Below are 23,904 nucleotides of genomic sequence, written 5' to 3' on the forward strand. Positions count from 1 at the left end.
TAGATTTTGTGCATTGGAAAAAGTAAATCGCCCATGGAGAGGGGGTAATCATATCAGGCATATGTCGAGACAAGAATCAAGGAGAATTTTTGAGTTTGATTCATTATTGCCCAAGGGCCTTAATGCCGAAATTGAATTATTCAGCTTTTTATGAATACGGGGGCGTGTCCTGCGGGTCGAAGTCAGGCTGTTTTTCCAGCACTTTGACCTCACCTCCCTACAGGACTCTCCCCCTCAATCTACATAACATCTGAATATAAATAGAATTTGACTATGAAATCAAGTATGGAGAATATATAATAATGTAGATGTATTCACTCATTGGCCTTATATATGTGTTTTTTATGCGGTTTTAAAGTTTCTAATTCTTATTAACTTTTATTTTTATTTTATGAATTTTTATTAATAATTAATAAATTGAGATTTATTTGTGCAATTACATGTGCATAAGGAGTTATAGCCACTGAGGAAGGGGTGTAGACCCTGAAACGCATTTGGTGCTGATACTGGACATTAGACATCGTTGCTTATGAAATTATTTATGGCTATCTGATGCTACATTCCTGTAGACATTTGCACCTCTAAGTTAATGAGAGCAGAGGCGGAGGGAAGGTAGGACCCGGGAGACTGAAGACTCACTCCAGGAAGCGGCTGTAGAGTCACGTGGGATGCTACGCTGACTCAGACACCACGCGGGACGCCACACTGGGTAAGCTGAACTAAACGCTGCGCTGGGCAAGCCGAATCAAGGAGCATCCACGACCGACAGCCGGAGAACTCAGGAGCAGTAATGTACCACCATAGTACTGTCTACTAGATACCGTGTACCTGAATCACAGGGGAATAGATCCCACATCAATAGACCAATACTATCCTGTTACAGATCACCCTCTGTTATCCCCCTATTGTTTTTGATCTGGATCTGTCTATCATACCATCTATGGGACATAGCGGGTTTGTGCAATATATATGAACAATGTGGGCTTGTGGAATATACATTCAATCATCCGGCAATATATACAGTCCTGATCAAAAGTTTAAGACCACTTGAAAAATGGCAAAAAAATCATATTTTACATTGTTGGATCTTAACAAGGTTCTAAGTAGAGCTTCAACATGCAACAACAAGAAATGGGAGTGAGACAAAATTTTTTTTGAACATTCAATTTAATGAAAACAATAAACTGAAACAGGCTGTTTTTCAGCTGATAAAAAGTTTAGGACCACATGCCTTTAAAAGGCCAAATCTGTGCAAAGATGTGGATTCATTGTCATTTTCTGTCAGGTAGTCACACGTTGTGATGGCAAAGGCAAAAAAAAAACTTTTTGAACGTAGTCGGGTTGAACTGCATAAGCAGGGTCTCTCACAGCGCGCCATCGCTGCTGAGGTGGGACACAGTAAGACAGTCATTTGGAATTTCTTGTTGAAGTTGAAGACCCAAAAAATTTCACCAGCACTGAGCCAAAGGATCCAATTGGCTGTCCGTCAAGACCAGGGCCGGTACAAGGCAGGGGCCGAAGGAGCGGGTGCCCTGGGCGCTACCATTTGCGGACAGGAGGGGGGCGCAGGTGAAGTGCCAGCCACGGCCCCCCCTACATCATGCTGTGCCCCCCCAACTAAAATGACCCCCCCCCCCCCCAAGTGAGCAGCCGCCGCCGGGCACAGGGAGATGAGCGATTCCATTGCGCTCATCTCCATTGTAAACTGTCTGTGCCAGCGGAGGTGCAGGGGAGGGAGAGGCGTGTCCCTTCCCTTTCCTCTGATAGGCTGCAGGCAGGCATCGAAGTGGAGGAGAGGCCCCGCCCCCTAATTACTCCTGTTTACCTTTCTAAAGCTAAAGGACCTTTGATGATGTCATCACAGGTCCTGTAAGGGAACTGCACAGTGTAAAGTGTAGTTCCCAGGTTAGAACAGTGCATCTGCCAGGACCTGTGATGACATCATCTTCAACATCACAGGTCCTGCAGAATCTAGCAAAGGAACTGCACCAAAAATGGTGTAGTTCCTAGGTTTCAAAGGTACATCTGCCAGGACCTGTGATGACATCGTCACAGGTCCTTCAACCCCTAACAGCAAGTATTAAAAGTTCACAAGCAGCTCTGTATTGATCCATACAGACTGGAATGGAGAGGTAAGAGGAGGTCCTCCACTTTTCATCATTTACCCCCCCCCCCCTCCATGCCCTGTTTTTACTCATTGCTCACTCATGTATACTACTTCAGACAGTTACCACTACCTCATGTACCTCACAGTGACTATAATGCATAACTGACCACATATTTCTATAAACACTGCATCTACAGTATTATACCTTCTATGTGTCACATCAATACACTGCTCTGTATATATATATATATATATATATATATATATATATACACACACATACATGCACACACACTGCATATATTACACAGTATTATACATGCAATATGTACAGATATATAGTATATACCGCAGTGCACTGATATGTGAGGTATGAGGTATAATAGATGCTGTGTGTACAGATATCAGTACACTTCTGTATATACTATATATGTGAGGTACGAGGTATAATAGATGCAGTGTGTACAGATATATAGTATATACAGCAGTGTACTGATATGTGAGGTACGAGGTGTCAATACACTGCTGTATTTACTATATACCTGTACACACTGCATCTATTATACCTCGTACCTCACATATTACACTACTGTATATACTGTATACACTGCATATATTATACCCCGTACCTCACATATCAGTACACTGCTGTATATACTATATACCTGTACACACTGCATCTATTATACCCTGTACCTCACATATCAGAACACTAGGGAATATACTATATACCTGTACACACTGCATCTATTATACCGCGTACCTCACATAACTGTACACTGCTGTATATAATATACATCTGCATCTATTATACCTCTTTTGTGTGCCAGGGCTGTTTTGTAATCCCATTCCGGCCCTGATGGCATAAATTATAAAACGCAGCAGCAAGAATAGTTCATGGAACAAAGGGAGGGGCTATAAAAGGGGAATGGGGGCCCAATTTAGATTCCTGCTATGGGGCCCAGTGATTTTTATGTACGCCCCTGGCTGCAGGCACTAGGCCGGCAGCCTATCAGAGGCCGGCGCAATGACGTCATCGTGCCGCCTGAGCCTTACATTACAGCGTGGGACACAGGAAGAGGCTGCATCGCATCGCTGACACTTAGGTAAGTATAAGTGTTTTTTTTTTTTTTTTTTTTACAATAGTGTTACTGGCACATTGGGGGGGCTTATTACAAAACTGGCACATGATGATGGGGGGGACTTTATACTGGCACATGATGATGGGGGGGAACTTTATAGTGTCTGTGACTTTCAAAGTCCCACAGTCCTTTGTTCTATTGCTTTAAGTATATTCTTGTTTTGAAACAACATTGATTCTTTCTTAAAAACGGGGGGGGGGGGCGCAGTTTGCCATCTTCGCCCTGGGCACCAAATGGCCTTGTCCCAGCCCTGGTCAAGACACTGGACGATCCTCGACCCAATTTAAGGCCCTTACTGGTGCTGACTGCAGCCCCATAACCTTCAGACGGCATCTGAGACTGAAGGGCTTCAAAAACAAAAAACGTCTTCAAAGACCTCGTGTCCTTGAACGCCACAGAACTGCTCGTTTGGACTTTGCAAGAGAGCACCAAACATGGGACATTCAAGGTGGAAGAAAGTTTTATTCTCTGATGAGAAAAAATTTAACCTTGATGGTCCTGATGATTTCCAACGTTACTGGCATGACAAGCAGATCCCACCTGAGATGTTTTCTACACGCCAGAGTGGAGGGGGCGCCATAATGGTCTGGGGTGCTTTTTCCTTCAGTGGAACAATGGAGCTTTAGGAAGTGCAGGGGCGTCAAACGGCCGCTGGCTATGTCCAGATGTTGCAGAGAGCATTCCTCATGACTGAGGGCCCTCGTCTGTGTGGTAACGGCTGGGTTTTTCAACAGGACAACGCTACAGTACACAATGCCCGCAGGACAAGGGACTTCTTCCAGGAGAATAACATCACTCTTTTGGCCCATCCTGCGTGTTCCCCTGATCTAAATCCAATTGAGAACCTTTGGGGATGAATGGCAAGGGAAGTTTACAAAAATGGACAACAGTTCCAGACAGTAGATGGCATTCGTGCGGCCGTCTTCACCACTTGGAGTAATGTTCCCACCCACCTCATTGAAACACTTGCATCAAGCATGCCGAAACAAATTTTTGAAGTGATCAACAATAACGGCGGAGCTACTCATTACTGAGTTCATGTTTGGAAGTTGGACTTCTGTTTTGGGGGGGGGGGGGGGGTTTAGTTTTTTTTGGGAGGTGTGGTCCTAAACTTTTGATCAGCTGAAAAACAGCCTGTTTAAGTTTATTTGTTGTTTTCATTAAATTGAATGCTCAAAAAATGTTTTGTCTCACTCTCATTTCTTCTTGTTGCATGTTGAAGCTCTACTTGGAACCTTGTTAAGATCCAGCCATGCTAAATATGATTTTTTGCCATTTTGCAAGTGGTCTTAAACTTTTGATCAGGACTGTATATGGAGATTGTGGACTTGTGAAATTAGTTGCACTTTTGTCTGGTATTGTCTTTCATCTGGATCCTGTCTATCATACTACCTACGGGTCATAGCGGGCTTGTGCAATATATATGAATACAGCGGGTGCGTGCAATATTTATCCCATTATCAGGCAGTATTTTTACATGGAGACTGCGGACTTGTGAAATATTTGCACTTTATGTCTGGTATTTGATATTGCTGTTTTTTGTTATATCTGTCATTTTAGGATTATGTGCTAGTAAATATTATTTTACATTTTAGTATTGTTTTATGCGGATACACTATCTGGAGATTTTATGCAGGTGTTTTATTATCTATTCCCGTCTTATTATCCATTCCCATCTAGCGAGTGCCCCTCCCCTTTCTAATTTCATTTTTTGCTTTCTTTAGGACGGGCGAGTCCAGTGAGGTGTGCACCCATTTTATTGTGCCCAATTGGTGAGCCACCGTATTTATACAATTTAGATTAAATAAACATCGCTCTAACATCAAAAAGAAGTGCCCTAAACATAGTGTCTCTAGACATGCGGCTGATTGCCATGAGGCCAGTTCGGTTGGCTTCACAATCATTCCAATAGAACAAATTCCGCCACACTAACAGAAGGACGTCCAGTACATCAGACTTAAAATCTGGTCCGGTATTTGACCTCACCTGGATGTAAATCAGCCCAGCAGCACATGCTGGGAGGAAAATACCTGTTTTCCCAGACCAAACCTCTCACTGTGTCAAAATATATATACTGTATTTGTTATCATTATTTCCACCTTCATCCATTTTTCTTTTATTAACATTCATTTCTATATATTCATTTATTTATAAACAAATTGTTTTTAATACCATAATTTTTTTATACCATGAAATGTACATGGTTGTTTAAGAAATGAGAAGCAACTCATTGCACCAGTTGGGGTTAAAGAACTTGCCAGCTGAAAGATAATCGCCCATGCAGTAATTATCCAATAGGAGGCTCATAACTATTTGCTCAGTTAAATCCAGGTGGCAACTTTTTTTTGGGACAGGCAGTGTATATTTATACATATAAAATTTTATTCATTCATTTATATTAAAAAAATGTATTATTGTATATGCATTGTTCAACACAGTCCTATTCATAGCTATTCTTGTGTGACGCTTTTCACCGAGATAATAGGAAGTGCTGCGCCTGCTGGGATCCCCAGCTCTAAGGTAACAAGTCATGTGACTGCGGGAGCAGCAGTCACGTGACTCACTTTGAGCCGGCATGCGCCTGTGGCCGCCGACGTTCCTGCTATCAGGCGGGGAGTCGTGCGGCCGCAGGCGCTGTGATCACGTGACCAGCCCCTATCCGGCATGTACTAAGCATGCCAGCTCCTTCTCTCCACCCTCCAGAGTCTGGTCACATGGCGATTCGCCATATTTTTTAGCCATCCGTCTCCTCCAGTACTTGAGTTAAGGTCACGTGACCGCTGGGATAGCGATCACGTGACCTCATATTACAATATCTATCTAATGGCTTTTTTATATGAAATACACTTCGTTTTTGAATGGGACCTTACATATATGATTTGTTGATGGATAAAGAAGATGTGCGTATATTAGAAATGCAATTTTAATAATATGAATTTATGCTAATGGCATAGTATCTGTGGGCTGTCCCATCCCCATGGGATGCGGTTTTTGGGTGTTTCTTAGGGTTTAAAAACCCACATGTATAATGTGTACACTATAACTCTGTAACCTGATGAAGGGGACCTGAGATTCTCCGAAACGCGTTGTTTTATGTATATGCGCTTATTTGTGTTAATTAAGAAGATCATTTGATACTTCATGGACCATCTACTCCAGTGGTTTTGCGCCAAAGCAGAATCTTCTTCTCTTTGAGGGATTGGGCGTCCCATCCTAAAGATATCAACTCTGCGGCTGCATACCTGGTGACCAAAGGTGTTTTCTATATACTTGTCACGACCGCTACCCCAGCAGCAGTCGTGTCGCACCAGACGGAGGGGAAGGGGGACCCTTATCTACGGATGGGAATAGTATGGCCACCCCTGACTAACCCTAAGCTGGCACCTGTCTGCCCTGATACCCTAGACGGGGTGTGAACCCGTGCGGCGAGCAGGATGCCTAAACCCTCAGTCACCCTAACAAGCCTAGAGTGGGGAAAGGCCGATGGGAGCACTAGTCACCATCACTCATGTCTAGGAGAACAGCAGGGGAAGACAGCAACAAACAAACTATATCAAAGATAGACTTATCCAGTCACGAGCAGAGAAGGCGATCCCAATCACGACAGTCCACGCCGGACAAGAGCTCCACAGCAACACCATCAAACGATCTCCTTCAAAGGTCAGAATAGAACTGGAAGTAAGGACTATATCTGGCAATGACTGCAAGTGAAAGTGAAACTAATATAGTAGCTGGGAGTGGCAGACAGGACTCACCTGAGAAGGATGCCTACAAACTCCCAGTCAGGACAAAAAGGTTCACAAGGCAAAACCCAGATGACATACCCTGAACCACGGAGCAAACTCACAAGCTATCGCGAGTAGCAAGTCGCTGCGACCTTCTCCTCCCAGACCTGTCTGGATCAGTCACAGTCGTGACAATACTAGTCTACAATAGGGTTGTGCCTATCTCTAGCTCAACCCTTTAAGGTGAGCCTCCAATCTCATCACTTTCTGATTATATTTTCTTGAACGTACTACCCTATTGTGCGCCCTTTCTTTCTTTATTTTCCTCTAACATTGAGCGAAATTTAGATACGCCTGCATACAGAACAGTTGAAAAACATGCACTGAATTATCCATCCGCACCCACTTTTCCACCCACTTCCAAAGTGCTGAGAGTGGCATAAAATCATTAAAATAATTTGTGCGCAAAAATTACCCCATATCTATGACTGTGTTCACATCATATTTGTGATGGACATTTAGTGTGTATGTCGGGAAAGCTCCCCATTTCCACAATTAATGTGTTAATAACTTAAAATTAGCCCGACAGAGGCCAAAGGAGTGTCCTTTTGATCTCCTTTTGGCCATTACATGTTGGTATAATCCAAAAAAAAGAACAGTAGGCTATCACAGAATCCAGTAAAATATGTACAGTCGTGGCCAAAAGTTTTGAGAATTATATAAATATTGGAAATTGGAAAAGTTGCTGCTTAAGTTTTTATAATAGCAATTTGCATATACTCCAGAATGTTATTAAGAGTGATCAGATGAATTGCATAGTCCTTCTTTGCCATGAAAATTTACTTAATCCCAAAAAAACCTTTCCACTGCATTTCATTGCTGTCATTAAAGGACCTGCTGAGATCATTTCAGTAATCGTCTTGTTAACTCAGATGAGAATGTTGACGAGCACAAGGCTGGAGATCATTATGTCAGGCTGATTGGGTTAAAATGGCAGACTTGACATGTTAAAAGGAGGGAGATGCTTGAAATCATTGTTCTTCCATTGTTAACCATGGTGACCTGCAAAAAAACGCGTGCAGCCATCATTGCGTTGCATAAAAATGGCTTCACAGGCAAGGATATTGTGGCTACTAAGATTGCACCTCAATCAACAATTTATAGGATCATCAAGAACTTCAAGGAAAGAGGTTAAATTCTTGTTAAGAAGGCTTCAGGGCGTCCAAGAAAGTCCAGCAAGCGCCAGGATCATCTCCTAAAGAGGATTCAGCTGCGGGATCGGAGTGAGACCAGTGCAGAGCTTGCTCAGGAATGGAAGCAGGCAGGTGTGAGCGCATCTACACGCACAGTGAGGCGAAGACTTTTGGAAGATGACCTGGTGTCAAGAAGGGCAGCAAAGAAGCCACTTCTCTCCAAAAAAAATATCAGGGACAGATTGATCTTCTGCAGAAAGTATGGTGAATGGACTGCTGAGGACTGGGGAAAAGTCATATTCTCCGATGAAGCCTCTTTCCGATTGTTTGGGGCATCTGGAAAAAGGCTTGTCCGGAGAAGAAAAGGTGAGCGCTACCATCAGTCCTGTGTCATGCCAACAGTAAAGCATCCTGAGACCATTCATGTGTGGGGTTGCTTCTCATCCAAGGGAGTGGGCTCACTCACAATTTTTCCCAAAAACACAGCCATGAATAAAGAATGGTACCAAAACACCCTCCAACAGCAACTTCTTCCAACAATCCAACAACAGTTTGGTGAAGAACAATGCATTTTCCAGCACGATGGAGCACCATGCCATAAGGCAAAAGTGATAACTAAGTGGCTCGGGGACCAAAACGTTGACATTTTGGGTCCATGGCCTGGAAACTCCCCAGATCCTAATCCCATTGAGAACTTGTGGTCAATCCTCAAGAGGCGGGTGGACAAACAAAAACCCACTAATTCTGACAAACTCCAAGAAGTGATTATGAAAGAATGGGTTGCTATCAGTCAGGAATTGGCCCAGAAGTTGATTGAGAGCATGCCCAGTCGAATTGCAGAGGTCCTGAAAAAGAAGGGCCAACACTGCAAATACTCTTTGCATAAATGTCATGTAATTGTCGATAAAAGCCTTTGAAATGTATGAAGTGTGTGTAATTATATTTCACATCACAGAAACAACTGAAACAAAGATCTAAAAGCAGTTTAGCAGCAAACTTTGTGAAAACTAATATTTGTGTCATTCTCAAAACTTTTGGCCACGACTGTATACCACATGGTATATATGTTTTATTCTTTATTTTTGCATAAGATCCAGTGGGTGACTCTGTCACAGGCCTCTGTTAAACCTCAACAAACTGTTCACATACGGAAAGTTATCGCTGAAGAGACAAAAAGCGGTTGGATTCATCTGAATGATGCCCAGGCTCTTGGCACGGGACAGTATCAAGCTTTTATATGCAGTCCTGCAGTCTCAGGAAGCTGATACATACACTGGACCAGGCCAGAATTTTGGGGAGCAAATTCAGGTGATGAGATCCCGGGAGCTGTGTCAAGTAGGCTCCTAGCGCTCCTTGGTTCAGGTAAATGATGGTTGCACACTTTTGAGGAAGCTCTATTTGGAGTCCACATCAGGATTCAGAAAGGGAAAGCAGCTTTGAAGGAAATCTGCACAGAACAGTGCCCCCTATCTCCCTCCGTCTTGTCAACTGTGCTCAAACACAGCCACTTATACTGTCTCATTAATCTACTACACTATTGACAGATCCAATGGTGGCGCGTGGGCAGTTAATACTACCGACTCCAGTCCGCAGGTAAATTCCAATGATGTAACTGTCCTTGGATGGACAGTTAATATATATGGAGAGCTAAGTCACTGGAGCTTGCAAGGAGAAAACTAAATTTCATATTCCAAGTACACTCACATCTGAAGGACAGAAGAGGAGAGGGGCTGGAGCAGCGGATGACAAAGGGCAGGTGGGACCAGAGCCTGCATATACCCTGCCATCTTCCTCCTGCTGCTGCAAGGAGACCCCTGGGCACCTCCACAACCAACATGTGAGATTGAGAAACAGCTCTTATTGTTTGAACGCTGTTTGTCTGTGGATTAAATTAAATGTTCTGGACTGACGTTCTGCTGTTTGGCCACAAGATGCTGCTGTTTCCTAGGCACAGCTGACTGACTGCATATCTATTTCCATATTCATGAGAGGTGTGGTTGTTCAGAGCATAAAGGAGCTGCAGCCATCTTAGGGGCGAGATGAGAGCTGAGGAACTGTGTGTGAGCAGCTAATGGATCCAGGAGTGAGAGGACCTCCTCTGTGACCACAGCTGCAGCTGACTGAAGCTGATAGTTGTCCAAGACCCAGATCCTGTCCGGGGAAAGGAGTATTTTTTCCAGGAAGGCTGACAAGGGCTAAGGAACATACCCTGTGGGACCTGATGTTTGCTGGAGAGACTGTTCGTTCGGTTCAGAGACATCAGTGGATAAAGAGCAGACCCGGGTCAGTAAGATCGTGCACACATCACACTGCAGTGTTGGCGCCTAGAGACTGAGACCAGGCCTGTAGTTAGATAGTTAGGGTCTCTGTTTTATGTCAGTTATAAAGAGTTACTACTGGTACTACAAGGACTCCATTACTAATAGGGACATTGCACATTTGGGAGCTGATAAACACCCCCACGAAACTCTTCCATTTCAGCGTTTTGCTCAGGAGTAATAATCAGGCACGTGTTACCAGAATAGTTATGGGAGGGGGAATAATAGAGAGCACGTTAAGATTGTGAACTGTTGTTTTGCACTGCAGGCCGGCCCGTCCTAAGCACCCAACCAATTGTTCGTGTTTGTTTCAGGGTAATAGTAGATACCGAGAGGCAGTTTTAGTTGTGCCTGACAGTAGGTAAATTACCGCAAAATTTCCGCTGGCATCCATCAGGGGACGCCTTGCTGTGCAACACAGGGGTCTCAGCCTTTGAACTGGGTGTATGTAAATTTATTTTATGTTCTCAACATTTGTAGTTGTGTTTATTATCACGTGTTAGTAAAATTCTGTTTGGCAAAAGCTGGTGTTGGAGTTGCTTTCCTCGTTCGTGACACTGTATCCTGGGGAGCCCACCCTGGTACACGGGTTACAAACACAACAGTAATCATGGGTGTTACTATAGAGTGGGGGAGACAGCTGTATGGGCAACATATCCCACTGTATGCCTATGCAAAGGTACACGTTACAGTCTTCCATCAGATGTGTGCATGGGGGATACCTCCACAGAAGGCTCACAAGGTGAGGCTACTACAGTTCCATACTGCTGATACTTCACATCACAATGTTCAGCCAGAAATGACCATGGTGACTGGTACCACTATATTTAAGTTTCTAAAGAAGGCACTACTCATGATTAAATTCACTTGCAGGTTCTATGACACCCAGTCACTTTATGGTGGTCACACTTTTACATAAAGTGCATCGTGGTTGATAACGGAAATGAGATATCTTTCTTATAGGATTGTATGATGTTAGAATACATGACTGCTCTTCTCTAGAAACAGCACCACTCTTGTCCATAAACTGGTATTTCAATCACTTAAATGGAGCTAAGCTGTAATACCAGACATACTGTAACCCATAGACAAGAGTGGCATACATTATAGAGAAAACAACCAGGTTTTTCTAATTTCATATTTATTGTCTTCCTGTGGAGCATCCTAGACATCTGTATTCCATATCAAAAGCTTTAGATATAAATCAGGCATGTATTAAAATATTATACCATATGTTCCATACCTGATTAGGATGAAATCCATCTACTGGCTCCAGGAGATCCCATGGATTTCCGCCAAAACGCTCCCATTTGGCGTTCACTGAGAAAAAAAAAATAGATGTGATCTTACATGAAATGCTTGTTGGATTTGAAAATATTACTTGATCATCTTCTCTCTGTAACAGATGATTTTGTGTTTTCAAGTTTATAATCAGTTTGACACTGTGTCTGTGCTATGCTGAAAACCAGATCTCCGTGCCATAATTTTCTGGTGGACATTTTTCACCTATGCATCCTTTTGCAAAAAATATACATACAACACATTTGGAGGATGGACACCCAGCTTTTTGTACTTCATAGCAAAAGACACACATCAAAGATGACACAAAACAATGTTTGATTAATAGCTGAACATTCTGGCTTCATGAAACATATCTTAATGGCATTTGCTTCTCCAGAACTAGAGAACAAATTATGGAATCACCCTGTAATTACCATTTCTAAAAAGAAATACGCGCATAAGTCAAAAATGCAGATTAGTTTGCAGGTTAGGTGATTGTCACAAATGTATGTCCGAGTCAAGGTAACCGCACTGCTGGGCACACTTGGTCTAGCCACAAAAAACTACAAAGGTGTAGTCCAGGAGAACATGTATTAGTGCCCTAAAAGGGACTGTTTATAGATCTTAAAGGGAGTCTTTCCCCTTGTTTTTGCTTATTAAACTAAGCATGCTTTTAGGTAGTGCTAAAAGAGATATTTAAATAGTTATCACTCTTATGGTAAGCTGTTGATTAAATTAGCAGAAAAAAAGAGTTTGAACACATATGCAAATATATTGTTCGGTTTACCACAGGCAGGTCTTTTCCCTTTGATGCACAGTTTTTTCTTCCACTGCAGCAGCCTGGGAGCTGGAGCAGAGGATAGGAGTGGTAGTGGCTCTGGCTGTTACAGTTAATCACAGTGACTTTCCTCACACCGTTGCTACCTAGAGACATGCAGTGAAAGGAGGGCGCACCGTGATGTAGAGTGTTTGTATGGGTGCAAGGCAGGGCATGTGTAATGGCCGACATATGTTGCAGGAGGCCAGAAAAGTAACCAGGCCAGACGTAGCAGAATAAACGTGTCTCTTTACTGAAGTGCAGAATAGGAGTTGTAGTACATCCAACAATAGCAAAACACATTTCCAACTGTACACAGTGCAATTCTTCCCAGATAACAGGGTATGAATTTAGGCAAGGATGGGAGTTATGGCCCTCTTCTCTATCTGTCTCAAGTCTCTTCAGGCAGAATTGATGGGGGGCATTCGTACTCCTGCAATGGTGGCTGCAATGTCCACTGAGAGACACATAGTTTTACAGATATTAGGTCGTGTTCAGGTGTGAAAGGTGTCTTAAAAGTGTCCTTCACTTCAGTAAAGTAATAACAGCTTTTGGTAATAGGTTACCTTACTGACTCTAATGCGGATTCCGTCTTCTCCTTTGTCTTATGTGAGATTGTGAAACAGCTCTTATTGCATGAACACAGTTATTTTGCTGTTTGGCCACAAGAGGCCGCTGTTTCTCCACATAGCTAAACAGACTGCTCAGACTCAAATATTCATAGGAGGTGGAGCTGTGTATCTGGAGGAAGGAAGCTGGCATCCATCTTAGTTGCAGACTGGAAAAGTGTGTGAGAGAAGAAATCCATTAACATCCAATCGTGGAATCACCCTTTTGCGACCAGGACTGCAGCCAAGTGAAGCTGATCGTGTCAAAGACCCAGATCCCATCCAGGAGAAGGAGTACAGCTGCCAGGATCACTGATAAGAGCTGAAGAGGAAAGCAACGGACGCTGCCGTACCGCACGTGTGTTGGATCAGACTTTATTCAGTTCACAGTCATCAGTGGAGACAGAGCAGACCTGGATCGGTAAGACAGAGCGTGCACGCACCTAAATACTAGAGACTGTTACGACCAGAGGATGTGGATCTTCTGGGTCAGTGGATAGAGGATTGGACTTTAGCCCTGTATTGCTGACTGCTGACTCTCAGAGTTAGGATACTGGTATTTGCACCAGTCACCCAGGACGCTGCTAACCAAAGCAGTGTGAACAGAGTCTAGTACAGGCAGGTAAGCGGAACAGAAGAACTTTACTAGTAAACGGAAAACAACAATCACTTGCAGTAGAGGCAAAGACAGTTCAGAGTAATGCAGTGTGCATATTAAAGTGGTCTCGTTGTCAGGCGGTGCAGGATCAGGAATCTAGGCAGACTGGAGGAATCAGGAGGTGATGGGCAGATTAGTAGTCAGACGGTGCACGGGTTGGTAATCCAGGTGATCCAATAAACAGACGGCAGGCAGATTCGTAGTCAAACAGAGCAGAGGTCAATAGTCCAGGCAATCTAGCAAGCAGACAGTAAGTAGAGTCGGGGTCAAACGAGGCAGAGGTCGGAATCCAGGAAATCCAATAAAAAGACAGTCCAGAACACAGTAGGAAGCTTCAGCGAGAGATAAGAGGTACAACAACCACGCTTGGGCACTTTCTCCTAAGTGAAGCTGCCTTAAATACTCAAAGCCCTCCCAAGTGTAGCAAGGTGGGGACGATAATCAGGACCCAGCTGCCTACTCCCATAAGACAGGGAGAGGGGCGCGTGTGTGCGCTATAGCACATCAGATGACACCTGGCAGTGAGGACGGATGCAGCGATATGCTGGCGGACACCTGCATCTCCTGCGCGGTAAACCAGCCCTGGGACCCATGACGTTGAGATGTGCAGACAGGGATCTGTCACACTGCGGTGGGGACACGGACCCAATACTTACAGAGACTGAGATCAAACCTGCCGGTAGTTAGTTCGTTAGTATCGCTGAGTGGCAGGCTACCAAGAATTGCTGCTTGTATATACTGTCACGGAGGGGAGTGGGGGAAACCCCCCACCGTGCGGTGTCAGAGGGTAAAGGGGATCAGCCTGGCCAAAAGTAGTAATAAGGGAGCAGGTCCCTAAGTCGCCCTGGTAATCCCTCACATAGGAGCAGGGGAGAGACAACCTGTTCATCCCAGTAATGGAGGAACAGGAGTCTCTATCTGAGGCCAGGCTGCAAGGAGAGGGGAACACATACAGCTATAGAGATGGCAGGTAAGCGAGAATAGTAACACACTTACCTGCCACAGACACACTGACTGGAACCCGTGCACAAGTGCTGGTGTCCACACCAACATTAAAGGACACAGCACACACCACAAACCACACAGGAACCCAGGACATCCATAGCTGCAATAAACATAAGACACCATAAAAACATCTTCTCATCTATGACCACAAGGGTGGCCCTCACTGGACAGATGGAAAATGAAGACCAGGAGGATAGCTCCAGCATACACCATGGCTGGAGTACCCCTCAGCTTCAGGCTTCCAGCAGAGGCTAAATAGCCCAAGCAGCCACACCCACACACACAAACACTAGGAAGGGAGTTAACCCTTCCAACACCAGACAAGGGAAGGAAGCCACTTAAAGGGGAAGTGCACACACAAGCATAGAAAGCTACACGTTACCACGGCAACAGCATGCATGGCAACCATGTCACGGCACTCACCCAGAAGGCCGAGACACTGCCACTGCATGCTCACACAGCAACACGTTGCCGCGGGCAACCGCAAGTGTAGCAACAGTGTCACAGCGCACACCATAGGCCGTGACATAAAGTTAGGGATGGGACCAGCCCTCACATAACATCCTACAAGGGTTGAGTTGGGATTGTTAACCTTTGGCTGTGCCATCCATACATAGTTATGCTGGGCATATCTCATAACATCACAATACATAACAATATATTACATAACAAAACATTTGCAGATACCCCCTGCTCTGGGGTACTGCACCATCTACTTACTAAGCCCCTCTTATTCCTTGCTATCTGACAGGGCCAGACTTCTGAGAACCTGATACCGTAATCTTGTGTGTGTGTGTGTGTGCCATTTGCCAAAATTTCAGAATACACTTTTCTTAGTACACTTCTTCTCTCCAGGACAGGAATGAAATGATGTACTGTGCATGCCAAAACTTTTTATATGTGTTCAAACTTCTGTACTTCTTCTGCTAATTGCAACGCTAATAAAGGTAATGATTTAGATGTCTCTGCTAGCCTTACCTGACACTATGCTTAGTTTAATAAGCAAAATCAATGTGAATGATTCCCTTTAATGAGCTGTTGTATTTGGCTAATTGAAAGAAAACATATCCCCAACAAGAGGGTTGTTAGCTGGCACAATGGAAAGGATTATCACACTTAGATAATGTTGATTAGCTGTGTGTAAAATTTGGTGCAAGTATAAACAAAATTATAAGGTTATTAAAAGGAAATATGCAGGTAGACCAGGGAAGACATCAAAGCATCAGGATAGAAAACTCAAAGCAAAATGGTCAAAATCAGTTCTGTTTGTGACAGAATTGTTAGGCTAGTTTCGCACTAGTGACAACTGTTCCGGTTTAGCTGGATACTACCTTTCCTCTCCGGAGCCTATTGACTATAATGGAACTCATCTGCCACGCAGCATTAGTGCGGAATTTAGTAGGACAAACTGCTGCTTGCAGTGGTATTTGTACGGCCAAATTTCAGCTCTAATGCCGGAAACTGGCCAATGGGGCCTGGCTGTGATCTGGCAATTTCTGGCTATGATGACAGATGTTATTAACTCCAGCAGGCTGTTACTCTACAGGGTTTAGCGCTACTGTGAAACTAGCCTAAGGCTAATTTCAGATGAGCGTGTCCACTGCAGGAGTTCTCTCCTCTGTACTCTTCTGCTGGCTGTGAGGAAGTGTCTACAGAGCATTGCACAAGAATATGTAGAGGGAAGATCCTGTGTGTATCAGCAATGTCATTACACTGTACAGCTAGGACTCCACACATACAACATGAGTTCCCAGCAGTCAGACTGCAAGCATGGCAGCACTTTTATTCACTCCATTTGAAGAGCAGGGGAGGGGAAAGGCAGTATCTGTTGACACCCACAAATATTTATGAAGAAAACCTGAGAGATTGTTGTTACATACCGCCACACCTCTGTAACTACATGTCAACAAAGGGCCTGAACAGAACTAGGGAAATGAGGAAATACAATCTTTTATTTTTTTGCCTAAAATTTGCTTAGCCTATGTATATATTGCTAACATCACATTTACAGTGCTTTTTCTTTTTTTTACATAACTCAGACAATCCCTTTAAAGTGTATCTCCAGCTATACAACTGTTGCTGCTCCCATTCGCTTAAAGGTTAAATCTTCGAAAGCAGAGATGGAGCATGGAAAGACAGGAGTGAATGAGTCCAAGCAGTCTGTTGGTTGGAGCTTGTGGAGTCTTTTACTGTGGGTTTTGACTACGTATATTCACTGTAACGCTGCAGTTTATGAGACGTCACATGGCAAGTTTGTAAACCAAAAAGTGATAGTTAACACTCCTAGGCCTCATGCACATGACCGTTGTTTGGGTCCGTTTTGGCGGCTCGGATGCGGACCCATTCATTTCAATGGGGCCGTAAAAGATGCGGACAGCACTCCGTGTGCTGTCCGCATCCGTGGCTCCGTTCCCCGGCCCCGCTATATATATCATGTCCTATTCTTGTCCGCGCTTTGCGGACAAGAATAGGCATTTATATTGCCGGCGCCCGTTAAGTTCTGCAAATTGCGGAAGGCAACACGGGCGCCTTCTGGTTTTGTGGATCCACGGTTTGCGGACCGCAAAAAAACGGCACGGTCATGTGCATGAGGCCTTACAAAGTATTTACCAAACCTTTCTCTACAGCCCTCAGATTATAGGATTTTACCACCTATAGAATTTATTCACATGTTGCAGTTTTTTTTATTATAACTAGAGTTGAGCGAACACCTGGATGTTCGAGTTCGAGAAGTTCGGCCGAACTTCCCGGAAATGTTCGGGTTCGGGATCCGAACCGAACTTCGTCCCGAACCCGAACCCCATTGAAGTCAATGGGGACCCGAACTTTTGGGCACTAAAAAGGCTGTAAAACAGCCCAGGAAAGAGCTAGAGGGCTGCAAAAGGCAGCAACATGTAGGTAAATCCCCTGCAAACAAATGTGGATAGGGAAATGAATTAAAATAAAAATAAAAAAAATAAAAATGACCCAATATCAATTAGACAGAGGTCCCATAGCAGAGAATCTGGCTTCACGTCAGCAGAGAATCAGTCTCTTCATGCCATAGCAAAGAATCTGGCTTCATGTCAGCACAGAATCTGTCTTCATGTCATAGCAGAGAATCAGGCTTCACGTCACCCACCACTGGAACAGGCCACTGTCACACATTTAGGCCCCGGCAACCAGACAGAGGAGAGCGGTCCCGTAACAGAGAATCTGGCCTTATGTCAGCGCAGAATCTGTCTTCATGTCATAGCAGAGAATCAAGCTTCACGTCACCCACCACTGGAACAGGCCACTGTCACACATTTAGGCCCAGGCACCCAGGCAGAGGAGAGAGGTCCCGTAACAGAGAATCTGGCCTGATGTCAGCACAGAATCAGTCTTCATGTCATAGCAGAGAATCAGGCTTCACGTCACCCACCACTGGAACAGGCCACTGTCACACATTTAGGCCCAGGCACCCAGGCAGAGGAGAGAGGTCCCGTAACAGAGAATCTGGCCTGATGTCAGCACAGAATCTGTCTTCATGTCATAGCAGAGAATCAGGCTTCACGTCACCCACCACTGGAACAGGCCACTGTCACACATTTAGGCCCAGGCACCCAGGCAGAGGAGAGAGGTCGCGTAACAGAGAATATTGTCTTATGTCAGCACAGAATCTGTCTTCATGTCATAGCAGAGAATCAGGCTTCACGTCACCCACCACTGGAACAGGCCACTGTCACACATTTAGGCCCAGGCACCCAGGCAGAGGAGAGAGGTCGCGTAACAGAGAATCTGGCCTTATGTCAGCACAGAATCTGTCTTCATGTCATAGCAGAGAATCAGGCTTCACGTCACCCACCACTGGAACAGGCCACTGTCACACATTTAGGCCCCGGCACCCAGACAGAGGAGAGCGGTCCCGTAACAGAGAATCTGGCCTTATGTCAGCGCAGAAGCTGTCTTCATGTCATAGCAGAGAATCAGGCTTCACGTCACCCACCACTGGAACAGGCCACTGTCACACATTTAGGCCCCGGCACCCAGACAGAGGAGAGCGGTCCCGTAACAGAGAATCTGGCCTTATGTCAGCGCAGAATCTGTCTTCATGTCATAGCAGAGAATCAAGCTTCACGTCACCCACCACTGGAACAGGTCACTGTCACACATTTAGGCCCAGGCACCCAGGCAGAGGAGAGAGGTCCCGTAACAGAGAATCTGGCCTGATGTCAGCACAGAATCTGTCTTCATGTCATAGCAGAGAATCAGGCTTCACGTCACCCACCACTGGAACAGGCCACTGTCACACATTTAGGCCCAGGCACCCAGGCAGAGGAGAGAGGTCCCGTAACAGAGAATCTGGCCTGATGTCAGCACAGAATCTGTCTTCATGTCATAGCAGAGAATCAGGCTTCACGTCACCCACCACTGGAACACGCCACTGTCACACATTTAGGCCCAGGCACCCAGGCAGAAGAGAGAGGTCGCGTAACAGAGAATCTTGTCTTATGTCAGCACAGAATCTGTCTTCATGTTATAGCAGAGAATCAGGCTTCACGTCACCCACCACTGGAACAGGCCACTGTCACACATTTAGGCCCAGGCACCCAGGCAGAGGAGAGAGGTCGCGTAACAGAGAATATGGCCTTATGTCAGCACAGAATCTGTCTTCATGTCATAGCAAAGAATCAGGCTTCACGTCACCCACCACTGGAACAGGCCACTGTCACACATTTAGGCCCCGGCACCCAGACAGAGGAGAGCGGTCCCGTAACAGAGAATCTGGCCTTATGTCAGCGCAGAATCTGTCTTCATGTCATAGCAGAGAATCAGGCTTCACGTCACCCACCACTGGAACAGGCCACTGTCACACATTTAGGCCCAGGCACCCAGGCAGAGGAGAGAGGTCCCGTAACAGAGAATCTGGCCTTATGTCAGCGCAGAATCAGTCTTCATGTCATAGCAGAGAATCAGGCTTCACGTCACCCATCACTTGAACAGGCCACTGTCACATATTTAGGCCCAGGCACCCAGGCAGAGGAGAGAGGTCGCGTAACAGAGAATCTTGCCTTATGTCAGCACAGAATCTGTCTTCATGTCATAGCAGAGAATCAGGCTTCACGTCACCCACCACTGGAACACGCCACTGTCACACATTTAGGCCCAGGCACCCAGGCAGAGGAGAGAGGTCGCGTAACAGAGAATCTGGCCTTATGTCAGCACAGAATCTGTCTTCATGTCATAGCAGAGAATCAGGCTTCACGTCACCCACCACTGGAACAGGCCACTGTCACACATTTAGGCCCCGGCACCCAGACAGAGGAGAGCGGTCCCGTAACAGAGAATCTGGACTTATGTCAGCGCAGAAGCTGTCTTCATGTCATAGCAGAGAATCAGGCTTCACGTCACCCACCACTGGAACAGGCCACTGTCACACATTTAGGCCCAGGCAGAGGAGAGAGGTCCCGTAACAGAGAATCTGGCCTTATGTCAGCGCAGAATCAGTCTTCATGTCATAGCAGAGAATCAGGCTTCACGTCACCCACCACTTGAACAGGCCACTGTCACATATTTAGGCCCAGGCACCCAGGCAGAGGAGAGAGGTCGCGTAACAGAGAATCTTGCCTTATGTCAGCACAGAATCTGTCTTCATGTCATAGCAGAGAATCAGGCTTCACGTCACCCACCACTGGAACAGGCCACTGTCACACATTTAGGCCCAGGCACCCATACAGAGGAGAGCGGTCCGGTAACAGAGAATCTGGCCTTATGTCAGCGCAGAATCAGTCTTCATGTCATAGCAGAGAATCAGGCTTCACGTCACCCACCACTGGAACAGGCCACTGTCACACATTTAGGCCCAGGCACCCAGGCAGAGGAGAGAGGTCGCGTAACAGAGAATCTGGCCTTATGTCAGCACAGAATCTGTCTTCATGTCATAGCAGAGAATCAGGCTTCACGTCACCCACCACTGGAACAGGCCACTGTCACACATTTAGGCCCAGGCACCCAGGCAGAGGAGAGAGGTCGCGTAACAGAGAATCTGGCCTTATGTCAGCACAGAATCTGTCTTCATGTCATAGCAGAGAATCAGGCTTCACGTCACCCACCACTGGAACAGGCCACTGTCACACATTTAGGCCCAGGCACCCAGGCAGAGGAGAGAGGTCCCGTAACAGAGAATCTGGCCTGATGTCAGCACAGAATCTGTCTTCATGTCATAGCAGAGAATCAGGCTTCACGTCACCCACCACTGGAACAGGCCACTGTCACACATTTAGGCCCCAGCACCCAGACAGAGGAGAGCGGTCCCGTAACAGAGAATCTGGCCTTATGTCAGCGCAGAATCTGTCTTCATGTCATAGCAGAGAATCAGGCTTCACGTCACCCACCACTGGAACAGGCCACTGTCACACATTTAGGCCCAGGCACCCAGGCAGAGGAGAGAGGTCCCGTAACAGAGAATCTGGCCTGATGTCAGCACAGAATCTGTCTTCATGTCATAGCAGAGAATCAGGCTTCACGTCACCCACCACTGGAACAGGCCACTGTCACACATTTAGGCCCAGGCAGAGGAGAGAGGTCCCGTAACAGAGAATCTTGCCTTATGTCAGCGCAGAATCAGTCTTCATGTCATAGCAGAGAATCAGGCTTCACGTCACCCACCACTTGAACAGGCCACTGTCACATATTTAGGCCCAGGCACCCAGGCAGAGGAGAGAGGTCGCGTAACAGAGAATCTTGCCTTATGTCAGCACAGAATCTGTCTTCATGTCATAGCAGAGAATCAGGCTTCACGTCACCCACCACTGGAACAGGCCACTGTCACACATTTAGGCCCAGGCACCCATACAGAGGAGAGCGGTCCGGTAACAGAGAATCTGGCCTTATGTCAGCGCAGAATCAGTCTTCATGTCATAGCAGAGAATCAGGCTTCACGTCACCCACCACTGGAACAGGCCACTGTCACACATTTAGGCCCAGGCACCCAGGCAGAGGAGAGAGGTCGCGTAACAGAGAATCTGGCCTTATGTCAGCACAGAATCTGTCTTCATGTCATAGCAGAGAATCAGGCTTTACGTCACCCACCACTGGAACAGGCCACTGTCACACATTTAGGCCCAGGCACCCAGGCAGAGGAGAGAGGTCGCGTAACAGAGAATCTGGCCTTATGTCAGCACAGAATCTGTCTTCATGTCATAGCAGAGAATCAGGCTTCACGTCACCCACCACTGGAACAGGCCACTGTCACACATTTAGGCCCAGGCACCCAGGCAGAGGAGAGAGGTCCCGTAACAGAGAATCTGGCCTTATGTCAGCACAGAATCTGTCTTCATGTCATAGCAGAGAATCAGGCTTCACGTCACCCACCACTGGAACAGGCCACTGTCACACATTTAGGCCCCAGCACCCAGACAGAGGAGAGCGGTCCCGTAACAGAGAATCTGGCCTTATGTCAGCGCAGAATCTGTCTTCATGTCATAGCAGAGAATCAGGCTTCACGTCACCCACCACTGGAACAGGCCACTGTCACACATTTAGGCCCAGGCACCCAGGCAGAGGAGAGAGGTCCCGTAACAGAGAATCTGGCCTGATGTCAGCACAGAATCTGTCTTCATGTCATAGCAGAGAATCAGGCTTCACGTCACCCACCACTGGAACAGGCCACTGTCACACATTTAGGCCCAGGCACCCAGGCAGAGGAGAGAGGTCCCGTAACAGAGAATCTGGCCTGATGTCAGCACAGAATCTGTCTTCATGTCATAGCAGAGAATCAGGCTTCACGTCACCCACCACTGGAACAGGCCACTGTCACACATTTAGGCCCAGGCACCCAGGCAGAGGAGAGAGGTCGCGTAACAGAGAATCTTGCCTTATGTCAGCACAGAATCTGTCTTCATGTCATAGCAGAGAATCAGGCTTCACGTCACCCACCACTGGAACAGGCCACTGTCACACATTTAGGCCCAGGCACCCAGGCAGAGGAGAGAGGTCGCGTAACAGAGAATCTGGCCTTATGTCAGCACAGAATCTGTCTTCATGTCATAGCAGAGAATCAGGCTTCACGTCACCCACCCCTGGAACAGGCCACTGTCACACATTTAGGCCCCGGCACCCAGACAGAGGAGAGCGGTCCCGTAACAGAGAATCTGGCCTTATGTCAGCGCAGAATCTGTCTTCATGTCATAGCAGAGAATCAGGCTTCATGTCACCCACCACTGGAACAGGCCACTGTCACACATTTAGGCCCAGGCACCCAGGCAGAGGAGAGAGGTCCCGTAACAGAGAATCTGGCCTGATGTCAGCGCAGAATCAGTCTTCATGTCATAGCAGAGAATCAGGCTTCACGTCACCCACCACTTGAACAGGCCACTGTCACATATTTAGGCCCAGGCACCCAGGCAGAGGAGAGAGGTCGCGTAACAGAGAATCTTGCCTTATGTCAGCACAGAATCTGTCTTCATGTCATAGCAGAGAATCAGGCTTCACGTCACCCACCACTGGAACAGGCCACTGTCACACATTTAGACCCAGGCAGAGGAGAGAGGTCGCGTAACAGAGAATCTGGCCTTATGTCAGCACAGAATCTGTCTTCATGTCATAGCAGAGAATCAGGCTTCACGTCACCCACCACTAGAACAGGCCACTGTCACACATTTAGGCCCCGGCACCCAAACAGAGGAGAGCGGTCCCGTAACAGAGAATCTGGCTTTATGTCAGCGCAGAATCTGTCTTCATGTCATAGCAGAGAATCAGGCTTCACGTCACCCACCACTTGAACAGGCCACTGTCACATATTTAGGCCCAGGCACCCAGGCAGAGGAGAGAGGTCCCGTAACAGAGAATCTTGCCTTATGTCAGCACAGAATCTGTCTTCATGTCATAGCAGAGAATCAGGCTTCACGTCACCCACCACTGGAACAGGCCACTGTCACACATTTAGGCCCAGGCACCCATACAGAGGAGAGCGGTCCGGTAACAGAGAATCTGGCCTTATGTCAGCGCAGAATCAGTCTTCATGTCATAGCAGAGAATCAGGCTTCACGTCACCCACCACTGGAACAGGCCACTGTCACACATTTAGG

The 23,904-nt window shown here is 46.2% G+C and overlaps 1 protein-coding gene across 1 annotated transcript in view; it reads right to left on the bottom strand.

Moving 5' to 3' along the window:
- The window catches only part of AOAH (acyloxyacyl hydrolase), a 181,277-nt gene that overhangs the window by 9,750 nt on the left and 147,623 nt on the right, over positions 1 to 23,904 (bottom strand). The window contains exon 20 of the mRNA XM_040433272.1: positions 11,729 to 11,805. Within this exon, the coding sequence (XP_040289206.1) occupies positions 11,729 to 11,805 (77 nt within the window). The remainder of the gene's footprint in view (positions 1 to 11,728; positions 11,806 to 23,904) is intronic.

The sequence above is a fragment of the Bufo bufo genome, chromosome 5 (genome assembly GCF_905171765.1).
Source record: "Bufo bufo chromosome 5, aBufBuf1.1, whole genome shotgun sequence".
NCBI classification, from domain to species: domain Eukaryota; kingdom Metazoa; phylum Chordata; class Amphibia; order Anura; family Bufonidae; genus Bufo; species Bufo bufo.